Genomic DNA, 17,112 nt, shown 5'->3' with positions numbered 1-17,112 from the left:
TGTGGAGGGTCAGGTCATCGCCTAGCCGTCTGCCCCGTCCGTCCGGCTCGACCAGCGGTGAGTTCTATCCATACACCGGCCTCCTTACCTCACCTTGCTCTTACCCAAGTGGTCATTATTGCACCTAACTTCTCTGTTCCAGTCCACGCCCTGATTGACTCTGGAGCCGCCGGGAACTTCATTTCTCTGAATCTTCTTACTCAGTTGGGCTTCCCGCGCCTAAGGAACGAGAGGACCATGTTTGTGCAAGACATCCTATGAAAACCGCTGGGCCGAGGTCGGATCACACACCATTCCCCACCCATCACCCTTCACATCTCTCCCAGGCATACGGAGAAGATCTCCTTCTGGGTACTGGAGGGGTCCACCTCCGATATCGTCCTGGGACGACCCTGGCTGATGGAACGTCAACCTATCGTGGACTGGCGTACTGGCATCATATCCGGATGGGCGGGTCGCCCCGCCAACACCAGGGTCCCGATCAAGGAGGAAACTTTCCTAAAACCGGTACTACCCATCCTAGCCACTACCGTCGAGAGTCCTGAGGTCCTCAACTCCGGGAAGGTTCCCGTAGATTATCGGTCTTTCCAGGACGTCTTCTCCAAGCTGAGGGCTACGGAGCTGCCTCCTCACCGGCCATGGGACTGCGCCATTGAGCTGCTGCCTGGGGCCACAATGCCCAAAGGAAAGATCTATTCCTTGTCCATCCCGGAGCAGAAGGCCATGGAGGAGTTTATCGAGGAGGCATTACAACAAGGTTTCATCCGACCGTCTGTCTCCCCTGCCGCGTCAAGCTTCTTCTTCGTAGGGAAAAAGGATGGAGGTCTTCGTCCCTGCATAGACTATCGGGTTCTCAATCGTCACACCAAGCGCTTCGCCTATCCTCTTCCCCTGATACCTGCCGCCCTGGAACAGTTACGCCATGCCACATTGTTCACCACATTGTTCACCAAGATCTAAGAAGCGCCTACAACCTGATTCGGATTCGCCCAGGTGACGAATGGAAAACGGCCTTTGTGACTCCCAACGGTCATTACGAATATAAGGTAATGTCCTTCGGCTTGGTGAACGCCGCAGCAGTGTTCCAGAGCTTTATGAATGAGATCTTCCGGGACCTGCTGGGGAAATTCGTTATAATTTACCTCGACGATATACTTATTTACTCCCGCTCTCGACCCGCTCACGTTACCCATGTCTCCATCGTCCTCCAACGCCTACGCCAACATAAACTATACCTGAAAATCGAGAAATGCCAGTTTCACCAATCCACCATACAATTTCTGGGTTATATCATCTCTTTCAACCAAGTTACCATGGATCAGGGGAAGGTGGAGGCGGTCCAGAACTGGTCACAACCCCATACGGTGAGGGAGATGCAGCGGTTTTTAGGATTTGCTCATTTCTACCGGCGCTTCATCGCTGGATTCAGCTCTATTGAAGCTCCCCTCACCGCCATGACTGGAAAAGGCTCGATATCCCTGTCCTGGAATCCCGAAGCTCTCAAAGCTTTTGACCAGATGAAGCAAGCCTTCTGTACTGCTCCTACCCTACTTCTACCCGACCCAGACCTGCCTTTTCTCGTGGAAGTGGATGCCTTTTCGACCGGGGTAGGAGCGGTGCTCTCTCAGCGGCAGGGGAAGCCTCCTAGACTCCATCCATGTGCCTACTTCTCCCGCAAGCTATCCCCGGCGGAGTTAAACTACGACATCGGGAATAAAGAGCTCCTAGCCATCAAACTGGCTCTGGAAGAATGGCGACACTGGCTGGAGGGCGCGAACTATCCCTTCACCGTGATCACCGATCACCGTAACCTGGAGTACCTCAAAGAGGCCCGGAGGCTGAATTCTCGTCAGGCCCGTTGGGCACTCTTCTTCTCACGGTTCGACTTCAAAGTGACTTACCGACCTGGCTCGCAAAATGGCAAAGCTGATGCTCTCTCCAGACAACACTACGTCACCCCAGATTTAACCGAACCTGAACCAGTGCTTCCTCCAGCCCTGTTCGTCTGCCCCATCCAGTGGGCCCTCGACCGGGACATCGCTGAACTCCAACACCCTACTCCGCCGGGAGGTCCCGAGGGTAGGATCTTTGTGCCATCCGAGCTCCGCACTACCCTCGTGGACTCTGCTCATTCTGTTCCGGGATCAGGACACCCAGGCAGACAGCGCACCCTCTCGCTCATCTCCGCCCGATACTGGTGGCCTGGGATGACTCAGGACATCGCCCGATTCGTCAAAGGATGCTCAGTCTGCGCCATCGCAAAGACACCACGTCGCCTGCCGGAGGGAAAACTACTCCCATTGCCCATACCCCAATGACCGTGGTCTCACCTCGCAGTGGACTTTATCACCGACCTGCCCCTGTCTGACACATTCACCTGTATCCTGGTGGCAGTGGATAGGTTCTCCAAAGCATGCAAGTTGATTCCCCTCACTCAGCTCCCCACTGCACTAGAGACGGCTGAGGCCCTGTTTACCCATGTGTTTCGCAATTACGGGCTTCCTGAAGACGTTGTGTCAGACAGGGGTCCCCAATTCATCTCCCGGGTCTGGAAGGCCTTCTTCGGAATACTGAACATCTCGGTGAGCTTGACCTCCGGATATCACCCTCAGGCGAACGGCCAGGCTGAGCGGAAGATACAGGACATCGGGAGGTACCTGAGATCATACTGCCATACTCACCAACACAGCTGGCACCGTTTCCTACCCTGGGCGGAGTACGCCCAAAACTCCCTTCGACAGACCTCAACCGGTCTCACCCCGTTTCAGTGTATCCTAGGATATCAACCTCCCCTGTTCCCCTGGTCTGGAGAACCCTCATCGGTGCCAGCTGTCGATCACTGGTTTCGGGAGAGCGAGAGGGTCTGGGACTCAGCTCACCACCACCTCCAGCAGGCTATCCGCAGGCAGAAGCTCCATGCGGACGCCCGAAGATCCCCAAACCCCCAGTATGCTCCAGGGCAACGGGTCTGGTTGTCCACAAGGGACTTACGCCTGCGACAACCCTGCCGGAAGCTGAGTCCCAAATACATCGGACCATTCCTCATCACTCGACAGATCAATCCCGTCACCTTCCGCCTCCAGCTGCCCAAACACTACCGGATCTCCCCCTCCTTTCACGTTTCCCTTCTCAAACCCTTTATTACTCCTGTTTCTGTTTCCTCTACAGACCCTGCTGTAACAACAGATCTGCCTCCTCCTCCACCACCTCTGGACGCCGCCCAACAGATCTTCAGGGTAGAGGAGATCATGGACTCCAGGAGACGGGGAGGTCACCTCGAGTACCTAATCAACTGGGAGGGCTACGGACCTGAAGAACAATCCTGGGTACCACGGATTGACATTCTAGACCAAGCACTCCTACGAGAGTTCCACCAAACCCATCCTGAACGTCCGGGTCCTCGACTTCGAGGTCGACCCCGTCACCCTGGTAGGTCCGCTGGAGCGGACCATGGAGGAGGGGGTACTGTAACGGTTTCAGCACCACCGGCCACGCCCCCCATGTCGTCACCGCCAGCTCGCTTCACCCGTTCCCTCTCCCCGGAGTTCTGAACTCAGTTTCCCAGCATGCACCGCACATCCACCATTTTTGATTAGTCCACACCTGCATCACATCATCAGGATTCTATTTAAGTTTGCACCTTTTTGTTCTTCCCTGTTCAGTCTTGTTGTCTTCACTGCAATTCTTTACCCCGATAAGTATACTTACCTGTTTTTGAAATACTTACCTGTTTTTGGATATTCCTGTTTTTTTAAATACTTACCTGTTTTTGGATATTCCTGTTTTTGAAATACTTACCTGTTTTTGGATATTCCCGTTTTTGAAATACTTACCTGTTTTTGGATATTCCTGTTTTTTTTAAATAAACTCCTTTTTCTTATCTACCTCCGTGGTGTGCTCTCCGTCTACCAGAACCCTGACAGTGGTAGATAAGCGCAATTGTCTGTTGCTAGTGTCGTAAATACCATCGCTGTATAAGCTTCCCCGTGGGCAGCGCAATACACATGAATTTGTTGACTACGCTGATGGAAGCAGTGATTGCAGAAACGTTGTTTTTGAAACTCTTCCGTAGGCAGGGGATGGGAGGGGTTGTGTGTACTGACCCAAACACAGAATTTACAGAGTGTGGTGGTAGCCGCTATGATGAGGCTGCTCAGGTATCACTGGCAGCGGAATTTGTCTGGTTAAAAGTTGTTCTACCACTGAAATAATTGACATTACTGACTGAGACATTATTTTATGGTCAAAAAACTATATAGTGTTGCTTTAAAAAATAATATAAAAGAAAACATACACAAACCTTTTAAATTCACAAAAACATTTGAATTTAAATTTACACTTCTTTTAAAAAATGTGCGTAGCTTACTTCAAAACATTTGAAAACAGAAAACTGTTCTTCAAACAGTTTCAGAAAAATATTTTTTATACACTGTCAGAATTTTTACAAAAGCTGTCACTGGGTACTTTTTAAAACTTTTATATAGGTACTGCTATATGCTCTATGGTACCAATATTTACCTTTTAATAACTAATATGTACTCTCCAAAAAAAAAGGTGGTGACAGTTTGACCCTTGTTTCTGACAGTGTTTTTGTTAATTATCCTATATTAATCCTATATTAATAAATATTACTATTATAAAAGTCTTTGTTTTAGTACACTAGAATCAGTGCTTAACATAATCTGAATGTTTTTGTCCTCTTCTTCTGTAGGCCAAAGGTCATGGTAAATGGCCATTGAAATGGTATGCCCCTGAGTGCATGAATTACTTGAAGTTCTCCTCTAAGAGTGACGTGTGGAGCTTTGGAGTCCTGATGTGGGAGGCTTATTCATTTGGACAAAAACCATACAAGGTGTAAAAACTGTGAAAATAATCAAATAACCTTTACAACCAACAGTTAAAAAGTTCAAGGACTATTACACAATAGCAAAGCCCATGGCAACTATACGTTGATTAATTTGTTCATTTGCTACTGTACAGTCATCTAGCCTATAAATCAAATGTAAAGGATCAGTTTAATCTTGGGTTACACTTTATTTTACAGTGCCTGTGTTACAGTATTTAAAATAAACTACATGTACTTACTATAGGGTTAGTATTAGGATTAGGTTTAGGGTTAGTTACATGTAATTATGCATAATTTATCGTAAATACTATAGTAAATACATGTAACATGTGTAACAAGGGCACCGTAAAAAAAGTGTTACCTAATGTTTTTTTAAAGTTAGATCCTAATGCACATAGATCCAAATTCTTGCTTGTCTAAGATTTTGGATGTAATGAAAAATATACGACAACTTTGACATGCTTCATGACGCAATGTATTCTGGGTACATCATGCAACGCTCATCCATGGCTCCCAGAATGTATTGTGGCATGAATCATGTGACCATTGTTGCTGATTCTTAATGTCTGTGAGTAAATCTCACAGGATTTCAACGTGCTTTGTGTACAAATAAAATTCATTCAATTTTTCAGATTAAATCTGTTCTTGCTGTCTTTTCTCCCAGAATCACAATAATAAGTCAAAATTAATAACACATTACTCTTATAAAAGTCACTCATAAGGTCAGTGTATTAATCACTTATTATCAGCAGCCAACAGCATCTGATTATGTTTTCTCCTGCTTTTTATGCCATAACAAACTTAATTACAGCAGACAGAAAGCAAAACTAACACAAATAGTCAAACTGTCCAACTAAACCAAACCCTGATTACCATAAAGATGACATCAAACCAAACAATTATTTTCAATAAAACATTATCTGAAAAAAATGTTTATTCTCCATAACATGCTGCAACAAAAGCGAAGATGATATTGGTGTTTGTGGAGTTGTTTAATTCTCCTCTGGTGACAGATTTAATGGTTTATTTTATTTTGAGCTGATTTCACAAAGGCTGTGGCTGAAGTCAGCTGTAGCTCTTGTGTTTCATTTATTTCTATTCTTGTTTCTCTGTCCATCAGTGTTTCTGCTTGTTATCACTTAATTATCTCCTTAACTTTAACATTCAGTGTTACATTTTCTACCCAGTTTTGCTCATTTTTCCTGGCATGACCATTTAAAACTGTGATAACACTGTAATTACTTAATGTAATGGTTTGTGTTTGTGTGTGCATGTAGGGAATGAAAGGAAATGAGGTCATTCAAATGATTGAGAATGGTGAGAGGATGACTTCCCCACCCGACTGCCCAGCTGAGATGTACAACCTTATGAAGAAATGCTGGACATACAAGTAAGTGAACATAAGCACTATAGTATAGAGTAGAGCATTCATAAACAAAAGTTTTTTATTACCATTTATCTAGCTACAAGCTGCCTGAAAGAACCTTTGAGAGGACCTGAGAGATTTGGCTCTTTTTAAAGTTTAACACACAATTTTATTTGTTGCAGATGATTCTCTAATTCTCTATGTGTCTTGTTCAAAGCAAGAATTTTAAATATATTATACAAGGCATTTTGCGTATCACAATGTCACTGTGCATAATGCGATTTCAGTTGTTGTTTTAAATGTGTTCATCCACTAGCCGGAAATGTCCAAGGAACAAAGTCACTTTTTCTAACCCTGAATTGCTGTTGAAATTGTCTTATTTGACAATAGTATTGGAAGTTTGACTAATCAGAATCAAGCCATGTACTAATAATAAAATAAACATAGTTTGGTGCAGTCATCAATGTCAATCAGTTTTGCTAATGATAAATTGTTCACTGTTTCTATAGGGCAGAGGAGAGACCTGGATTTTCTGTAGTTGAACCCAGGTTGCGACATTACTATTATGACATATCCCAATGATGACTTAGACTAGAGCATGTGCGAAAAGTCTGCTATATGATATAATTTAGGGTGGCATAAGCAATTGTTTAATATTGATTTTTTATTATACTAATTATAGGTTGATAAACTCCCTCACTAGTATTTATGTACAAATTCCAGTTAAATCATTTAAAGCATTTGATGTTTTTTCCTTTTAATAATTTTGAACACGGCTAATGTAATGCTACGTTCTTTTTTTTTCATTATTAATTGAACATAAATCGCATGATATGCAGTAAGAAAAGCAAAAGTGAATTGTTGAATATTGCTTATAAAGGTGATGTTTAAAATTTAACAAATCACAGCCAATCAGATCCATCTGTTGATTAGATGTCTCTACTTGTATGCTCATACTGCACATACGTATTTACTGTGATATTTCAACAGATGTCATGTTTCGTATACAGCTTGTCTAGTGGTCACATTGTTTTCTAGGATGTAAAGGCCAAAGAGGCCTATATTATTTGTAATGTAATGTCTTATCTAAATGCCACTGCATAATATTAAACCAAATTTTATCAGATACGTTTTGTTTATACATTTTTTGTGTTCCAGTTAGTTTACTGACTGCATGTTCCTCATACCATTTTTAAATTCCGTTTTACATTTTTCATTTCTCTGATAAATTTGTCAAGTCACTGCCAATTTAAATACGGCACCAATAATAAACAGTTTTATTCCACATTTATTTTGTCTAATTTGAATATATCTATTCATTGAGATGTGCACAAGCTGTACAATTGAACTGAATTGCATGACATCAGAATCTTGATCTTTCTCTGATTATAAATGTAACTTCGGACATTAGAATAGGCAAACATGTGATATTTTGGCAGCCGAAAGAGTTCTACAGTCATGCGTGACTTCTTTTATTGTGCAACGCGATATGCATCTTAGTACAAAACATAAGGAGCTACAAACAGGGCTGGGCAGTATTTATGATACATGTATTTAAAATACGTATTTTAAATACAAAATAGTATTTTGTCATTTGTATTTGACTGGATCATCAGAAAATGGCTTCGTATTTTGTATCAAAATACTTCAGTGTTTGTATTTTTGTATTTTCAAAATACTGCAAAATACTTTGTAAGAAGTCTACTTTATGACATCATATAAGTGAGGCCTCATATTGGTGCCTACTCGGTGGTTTGCCCGGACATATGTTGAGAGCGGAACAGATAATTGGAAGAAGGTGGTCAAGATAGGAAACGTGCAGGCTGCAAGATTTCTATCTATCTATTGCATAAATTGCTATAATTTATTTAGTTTATGTTAAGTTTTGTTCTTCATGTTAGTAGCCTAGGCTAACGTTATATTATACTGAGCAGCAACACCATGTTAGCTTGCTACTGTCAGCATATGTTATGTTCGTCAGTTGTGCATGGAAAAAGATAATAATAACGCATTTCAGAGTCAACATTACATTCTAGTCCCACTATATTAGTGTAATTGTTTAAACTTGCGTGGAGCAGCAGCATTTACTGTGAGACGCTCAAAGACATGGATACATACGACCCCACGTGAAAGAGCATAGCAGACCTGCTCACGGCAGTGCGTGTGTATTGTAAACCTGTTTCCTGTTACACCAATTTTTCATAATCAAAATTATACAATTACAAACAAGATAAAAGGCACGCAGTCCATACATATCATTAATGCTGTGCGCATTAGAGTTATGCTCTATGGATCATCAGTACTGTTGCGCGTTCTCGTTACGCTGTATTGCTATGGTCCGGATCATCTTTTTATGCTTTATTGCAATGAATTGTTCTCAATGAATTGTTCTCAATGGTATGTGGAGTGGTTGCACTACTTTGAGGATCAAATGAGGGATTTGACATCTTTGGAGCAGTTTCCTTTAATCAAGCAACTTTTTGTGAGGTTTAACACGATCATCCCATCCTCAGCTCCAGTAGAGCATTTATTTTCCTTTGCTGGACTAATCAACCGGCCCCATCGAAGAAGCCTACACTTTTTGAAAAACTTGTTGTGCTTAAAGGCATCAGCTAGATAGCTAAAGAGATTCTGCTATGTAGTCCACAGGCTACACACACAATTACAAACTTCCTCTCTCACCCACATTCACACATAAGTTAAATTTGTTTATGTTAGACCTTTGTTAAATGTTTTGGAATACCTGCTCTGCTGTATTCTCTGTTGTATGGTTGGAATTGTAATACTCCTTGAGAAGTTCTGTTGATACTTCTTGATAATATTTCTGGCTACATTTAAAAAATGTTTTGCTACAATGATTGATAAATAAATATTTGCTGAATAAATATGCTTGTTGAATATTGTACCTTTATTCAAGTTGCTGTTTAATAGGAGCATGATTTTGCATACCATTGCATGACAGCTGCCTGTCACAAAATATGTTATTATGTGTTGATTATTATTTATGATTAAAAATCAAATGATTAATGAGAAACTAGTTGCTATGAATACAGGTGCCATCGGTTGTCTTCTTATGAATGACTTGTTTGTCATCATTGAGTCAGTGTTGCTGATGCACAGAAGGCCCTCTTAGTTTATCAATGTGGGGCATTTTCTTTTTTTAATTTATGTACCCTCATAATCTTCCGTCAAAATCTGAAAATGCACTTCCGCCCTGAAATGACTATCCATCTAAAATGACGTAAATTAGACGTCTTGGCCGGGGCATCTGTTAACTCATCCCCTTCAACTGTCAGTCTGCTGCCAATTTAATTTCAAAATCAATGCAACAGCTGTTTTTACACATCCAATCAATTCGCAGTGAAAAACGCAAGCCAAGGCCACAAATTTTCTCCTTTGAAATTCCTTTTCACTCGGAAATGTGTCAGAACACGGAAGTAAAAACGATCGCAACTTCCGGTTCACAGGAACTTTAACGACAGTTGACATCCAGCGTATTGGTGCATTAATGCCACCTTCTGCAAAACGTGTGAAGAACTTGAAAGGTACAAAACTATAAAAAGGTAATACGGCTGCAAATAACGAAACCAGAGGGAAAGACTGGAAGACATTCCTAAATGACTCGATGCATGCGTATAAAGTGTTCAAGTGTATTCATATAGCCTATTTTAATACAAATAAATTAAATAATACAATCTTTGCTACAATTAATTCAAACAGTAAGCAAGGGAAAACTGTACGTTAATAAAATATCTTGTACAAAAATGTTAAGCCTACATTAGTTGTTTTTTATATAAAATGCATTACAATACAGTGCTGTATAAATGTCTTAGGCATTGGGTATCAGAAATGGTATACTGTGCATACACATATAATAATACAGTAATCACTGTTTGCACATTTGATATTTGAAGGCCCACTTGTGTGGTGAGGTGCTCACATTGTGTATTTTCAAAATAGTATTGTCTGCAGGACACTGACTAGCCCCTCTTAGACTGAGACCACACGTGGCAAAGGAAATATTAAGTCATCACAACAAAATTCTAAGAGCACCATCCCATCAAATAATTATTTATGTTCCTACAGAATAATGCAAAGAAGACAAAGACTGTAAGCTCTACCTCCTCACAAAAAGGGGTGCTCTGCATGTAGACATGCAATATACAAAAATGAAGAAATAATAATAAAGTTGGAGCTGAAAATCCAACAACTGAAATAAAGATGCAAGAAGAACTGCCATAAGACAGTGACAAATAACCTGTTGTTTCAACACTATTTAGTATGCTTTCTCTCCCAGCAAGCACCCTCAACCTCCTATAAAATAATTTTATTAAACTGAAGGAAAAGTGAAAAATTAAAGCTACAAAAAATATAACTCTGCCTGTTTAATTGTCATCAAAATTGTATTTATTGTCCCAATCCTTCTCTACAACCATCATTGGCAGCCTATCTTTCCTCAGGCAGACAAATATAACATACACAAGGCATCCCATTTTACTTTGACATTTTGAAACTAGGCCATTATAAATTATTTGGATTTAGATACTAGATCTTTTTGCCAGTATAATTGTTTGAAATTTCTGTTTCTAGCTATTATCATTCTATTGGGGAATGTTTAAATTCAAACTTTATTGACATTAGTTTAAACATTTGATATCAAATCAATGTAATAAACACAGATGTATGTCCACAGACAGTATATTAATTTATTATTGTGGTATATAATTTACTTTATTACATTGATTTCTTTACATTTTTATGTTTGATAAAGTCATATAATATTGCATCATGACAGAGAATCAGTGGTAATATTATCACATTACTGGCGAGTCAGTGTTAACAGAGCTCTAGTTAAGCAACAACTAAGGCTTAGCCTGACAATTAGCCTGCCCCAGACCAAGGCTGAGTTTCCCAAAAGCATCGAAAGCTTATGTTGATCCTAGCTCCATTGAAGACAATGGTTCTAAGATCAACTTTAGGTTACGATGCTTTTGGGAAACACAGTCCAGGTTAGTTTCACAGCACAAGTTGCTATAGTAACGGAGTTCAAACTATGTTAAGTATGTTTTATGAAACCAAATCCACTGACAATAAGTCTGACTTGCCAAAATTAGCCTGTCTTATTTCATAATCATGTTTTGTGAAACAGCCCTCAGGTGTTTGCTGTGGTAAACATGGTCCGTGTTCAGCCAGTTATATTTTCCTTGCTAAATGAAATCTGTCATTTGCTTTACTGCCACTAGATGCCACTAGATCACTGGGGTATATCACTTAAAAATATGACCCTGGTTCTTACTAAAAAAATTGTTGAACTGAACACACCAAGTAAGCATGCAAGGAATTTGTTTTGGTTATAGAGCTTCACAGTAGAGAGGATAGACACAATAAGACATAACAGAATAAAATAATTAGTAAAAAGCACAGAAACAAGTGTGGTCAAGTGTGTTCAGAATCATATAGGCTTGATGCCGCATATGCAATCACAATCTGTTACATACATTTTTTAATCTCACTTTGCAAAGTATGTTTAACAAAACATGTTTAATTTAAGATGTATTGTTAAATATGAGCAATATTACCTCTGGCTCTGTCAACAGTAATAGGACCTGTCAGGATTAACCGCAGACTTTTTATACACTGAAATCAAGGGGCTATGATGCAGTCTATGACATCAATCAAGACTGAAAGACACACACAATGCTTATTGTCATGATCATGATTGCATGATTGTCAGTCATTTATAATATTTATTTGTGGGAAAAAACTGTGTTACAAGCTGGGGTCTCAAGAGACTGAAATACCACAAATTACTAATAAATGTTTGAGTGCCACTGCCAACCAAGTATTTGCCAACTGCACATTTTTTAATCTTCAAATGACAAGATAGACTGCACATTTTTTAATTCCCTGCATCCTAAATAGCTATGTACTGTTTGTGCTGCTGTAACATCCTTAAATTGACTTTTAATATCATAGTCAAACAAATTAATATGGTAAAACTCCCTCACAATAAAAGCCAAATTGTTTTAAAATCAAAACATTGCCTTAATCGCCTGTTAAAAGGGTCATTGGACGCAATTTCATGTTTTGCTTTTGATTTAGTGTGTTATATAACCGTTTGTATGTGTAAAAGACAATTAATTTGCAAATAAACTAGTAACTTTGTATTAGCACCTATTGTATTATTGCTCCTGTATATGACATATCGCTTATTGCTCCCTGAACTCTCTGTAAGTCGCTTTGGATAAAAGCGTCTGCTAAATGACTAAATGTAAATGTAAGTAAGACGTCCAAAGTCACACAACTCAAACAGAAGTCTGATCCAGATCTGAACGCCTTGATCAATCACGCCTCCACATTTCTACGTCAGTTTGTGGTAATGTTTGCATGAAGCTGCCCAAATGTACACGCAAAGAAGAAGGCGTAGCTTCAGTTATTGTAGCAGTGGTGCTGCAGCCACCATGTCACAGAGGAAATGTTTTTATTTTAAAATACAAACATACCTCTGTAAAGTGTCCTTCTGGTCGATCCGTTGGTTTCATTCTCCTAACTAGGTTTGAAGGCAAACCCGATGCTGGTTTTACTCTTTATGCACTTATGTACTTGTGTTTATGCTATTTATTATAACTGGTATGACGCGAATCCACTTATGTACTTGTGTTTATGCTATTTATTATAACGAATCTACGAGGCGAACTGACGATCGTTCCAGCATGAGAGTTGTGGCTCTGGGCTTTCACACACTGTCTGGCCTCCTCTGCGCTTGCATATTCGGTTTTGATCTCATTTCATTTTGTAATCTGACACTGCTGTTATTAGCGTACTGTATTTGCAACTGTTAGGACATGAAAGGTCTCCAAGTGAGAGGACAGATGAATGGACATTTGGCCTCATTCTGGAAGTTTGCGGTTATGGTAATGGGGGTAACTAGTGATGGGTCGTTCTTGAACGATTCGTTCATTTTGAACGAATCTTTAATGTGACTCGGGAAGAACGAGTCGTCTCAGGGAGTGATTCGTCCAGTCGCGCATGCGCATTGCGAACCCGAACCCGAAGACTCGAGAGGTGAACTAATCAATTCTCTTTCCGGCTCAGACTGCATTGGTTTAGCTTACGACGCTGTCACGTGATGAACGAACGATTCAAACCCGAAGACTCGAGAGGTGAACTAATCAATTCTCTTTCCGGCTCAGACTGCATTGGTAAAGCGTAGGGGGCTGTCACTTAATGAACGAACGACTCAAACCCAAAGACTCGGGAGATGAACTAATCACTTCTCTGTCATGGTTCTGCCTCCCCTAGTCTTGGATTTCCTGGTCCTGAGGCAGAGCCAGGGCCGGATTATCCAATGGGCATTATGGGCACCGGCCCAGGGGCCCATTGCGCTTGGGGTCCAAGAAGGGGGGAGAAAATGTAACATAACCATGTTTTCGCTATATTAATTCTGCAGAGTGCCTGTCTGGCCCGCACACACGCAAGTGCACACACAAAACAGTGTTTCTAACGTACGCAAGTCTGTCTCTTGATATAGTAACTTTTACAAGCTCTTTAGCAGCTTTTGTTCAGGAGAAGCACAAAGCGAAATATCCAGCGACCTTCCGAAAGCTTTCATTCAGTGGGAAAATGTCACCAGTGCTGTCCCGCGAGCGCAATGTCTCCTTTTCCCCGCGCAGGGATCTCAGTGAGCGGCAGGAAGAAGCATCACATTCCACAGGTGACTCCTGAATGAAATGAGTACAAAACAGCGTTTCCAACAACCTGTCACTGTTATCGACTGTTTGAATGTATAAACATGAACACATTTCGTCTGTAAATATGCATATGGTTACCTAGACAGAGGCTGTATGAAAGAATATAGCCAAAATCGCCGCTTTTTATGGTGATTTGTTAAATGTCGCGCTAAGTCACTAAACTGAAAATATGTAAATGAAAACGGCTTTATTGTTGTAAATATAATCCATAGGCTAGAATACCCTCACGGCTGTCTTTAAAAACTCAAAAGGTAAGTTTTTTACATGTATTTGGTGGTGTTTCTTCGCCAATAATGAATTTTGATATAACGTTGATCAGGTCTAACTGCCTTACTTTACCGATTTTTAGCCTTCGTTATTAGAATATCCAGAGTGCTTTGCAAAATGTTTACTTACACAGACTCGTGTAAGTATACCTATAATATTCGTTAATGCCGTTTAACACACGCTTACACAAGAACGTGAGTCGCGAGGTGCTTACACAAATAAAGTTTAACCAAAGGACAAATTACTCTTATAGTATAATCAATGACAAAGTCTGCCCTTTTATTCTTAGACAAATTAAAATGTTTATAAGAAAATATTACTTAAGAATATTCTTAAGAACGTCCTATAATTTATCTTAATAAAGTTCTTATATTTTCTCTTAAGAACAGTTTTGTGAATCCGGCGTGTTTGTGTGTGAATTATGGAAGAACCTGATAGAACTGAATTAATAGGTAGAGCTGAGGCAGTGTGTGCTTGCAAATGCCAGTGAGTTACATTATGCAGGGAAATGTCTTGATTTTGTTGCTACTGGTCCAGAAAAGCATTGTTGTGTTGTAAATCTTGTATGATGGAGGATGTGTACAGGTGTTGATATTGTCCTTCAGGTTGTGATCATAGTTTGTAATTTGGCAATGTAATCCTGTATAAGATAGAGGTGTTGTCTACATGTAGTACCCTGTAGGCTATTTCAAAACTTTATTGTGCGTACGTGCGTATGGGGGGGTCTACAAGACACTTGTGCCCAGGGGCCCCTGAATTCTTAATCCGGGCCTGCTTGTCAGAGAAAGCGTTAACAACATTTTGAAATAACATGAAAATCGAACGATTTTTAAAGTAATAAGCTAACCTAGCTAGCTTTTTTATCTGTGCTGTTTTATACTGTTATATTCAAATGTCAGTGAGAATTGAAAAATAAAGAACTTTCAGATCAGTATTATGGTCATCTAGCACTGGACAGCAAACACATGGGAATTAAATAAGATCGGAACAAAAGAGGCATAACCAGGGCTGCCAACTTTCAGTTCAGTTTCAGTTCAGCTTGGAGTGAGATGTTTTGGCCTGAAAACACAAAAACCTTGCATTAGAAGTATTGTGATTGTCAAAAGAGTTGATAACATAATTTCATTACTTTCATTAATTTTAGGTGAACTGTTCCTTTAAAGTTTGAGCACAGACCAGACAAGAGCTGCGTCTCAATTCGAAGGCTGCGTCCTCCGTAGGTCACATTTGTCTACCGCATACATCATCGAGGTTGTCTCTTTTCAGTTAAAATTACATTATAAAATGAACTTTTGTTTCTCTTAAGACATAATCATTGTAGTTTCAGTCTTACCTTGAAATGTAACAGTTGCCTTTCTGAAATAAAACCTGAAATAATTACGTTATGCCCAACAAAGCGGCCCTGTGAATTGAGACATAGCTATGGACTTACCTTATAAAGGCTGTAGACACTTTTCTTGGGAGATATACCCAGCGTTCCTTGATCACAAACGATCCCGTCAGTCACTCTCTCATAACACACAGGGACACAGATTAAAGTACATAGCATAGTATATGCTTATATTGTATGTATCTTGTGAGAGGAAAACGATCTCGGATGGTACACAGGCATGCTCATGCATGCAGTGTGAAACAGACATGCATCTACTCCTAACGCAAGATGAGCCCGTTTCAACTTTATTAGCAAAATGTGGCTTTTGAATGTTAATCAGTAAATATGCGCTGTATCACATATGCACGTCCTTTCTCATAGTAACATCGAGCGTCCTGGATATCTTGATTGACAGGAGTTTCATCCAATCAGCAGTAGCTATCCCATTCCAACAAAATTACCTACCTTTTGCGGTTTGACTGATTTGTTGTTGTGACTTCTGACTTGTCGATGTGGTTTCTGACTTGTTATTTTGTTTCCCGAATTGTTGTTGTGTTTTAAGATTTGCTATTCTGTTTTTAGATTTGATATTGCGTTTTCAGATTTGTCATTTTTATTTTGGATTTTTTATTTTTATTTTGCTTTTAGATTTGTTTTTAGTTTTGCAACTTGTTGTTTTGTTTTGCACTTCTCGGCAGTGGCGGAGCTAGAGTTTTATATATGGGGTGGCCAAGGCTACTTCAGGGGGTCCACAGACCATGACAGAAAATGTGTGTTTAACCCTGACCTGGCATCAAATTATTAAAAAATAAATCCTAGGATTGCTGATAAGAGGTACAAGTGGTAATTTACTTCTAAATGTATGTAGATGAAATAAACAATAAAATATAAATAATGAAAATGTTGAAACATAGCTTAATCCTGATAACTTAAACATAAAAAACATAAAAAGCAGTTATTCAAACGGGAAATATGTTGAAAACAAACAAAGAACATCCAACATCACTAAAACACTCAATGGCTTCAGGTAATATAGTAAAGAGTCTGACTAATGAATCTCTTTCTTACATCGTATCTGTACACGGTTAATGATAAACTTTTTGAGCGTGACGCACTTCAGCACAGCTCTTCTTCACCAGTGAATCATTTAAACGCCTCTGATTGGTCAGAATATTCATACCGTGAACTTGATTGGCTGTAATGCTCAAAGCTGTAGCAGAGCAAAGAAGCGGTCATCCACATTCGTTCATTTTCACCTAAATCTTATTTAGATTGCGACTGCCATAGCTAGTTTTTTTATTATGCATGGACTATTTTTCCTCTTTTGTCTTGAACTTGGAGAGCAGATTTGTTCACCTTGTTGTCATTTTTTACAAAGCCTCTGTTAATTTCCGACCCTGATGTAAACAATGTATGTTATGTTGGGAACCGATTTACTATCTGTTAATGGAACCTAACATAAACTTACACAATGAAAAGTTGTTTAGGAATCCTAAAGCCAAGGCTAAAG

At 40.1% G+C, this 17,112-nt stretch overlaps 1 protein-coding gene across 2 annotated transcripts in view; it reads left to right on the top strand.

Moving 5' to 3' along the window:
- The window catches only part of syk (spleen tyrosine kinase), a 42,026-nt gene extending 32,849 nt beyond the window's left edge, over nt 1-9,177 (top strand). For both annotated transcript variants that reach the window (XM_057321902.1, XM_057321901.1), the window contains 3 exons: nt 4,712-4,852; nt 6,124-6,236; nt 6,722-9,177. In XM_057321902.1, coding sequence (XP_057177885.1) covers nt 4,712-4,852; nt 6,124-6,236; nt 6,722-6,794 — 327 coding nt within the window. In that variant the 3' untranslated portion in view covers nt 6,795-9,177. The remainder of the gene's footprint in view (nt 1-4,711; nt 4,853-6,123; nt 6,237-6,721) is intronic.
- The last annotated feature ends 7,935 nt before the right edge of the window (nt 9,178-17,112 follow it).

This window comes from Triplophysa rosa, linkage group LG22, assembly GCF_024868665.1.
Source record: "Triplophysa rosa linkage group LG22, Trosa_1v2, whole genome shotgun sequence".
Classification (NCBI taxonomy): Eukaryota; Metazoa; Chordata; class Actinopteri; order Cypriniformes; family Nemacheilidae; genus Triplophysa; species Triplophysa rosa.
The sequence above is the reverse complement of the archived record's forward strand: the minus strand, read 5'-3'. Positions and strand labels throughout refer to the sequence as shown.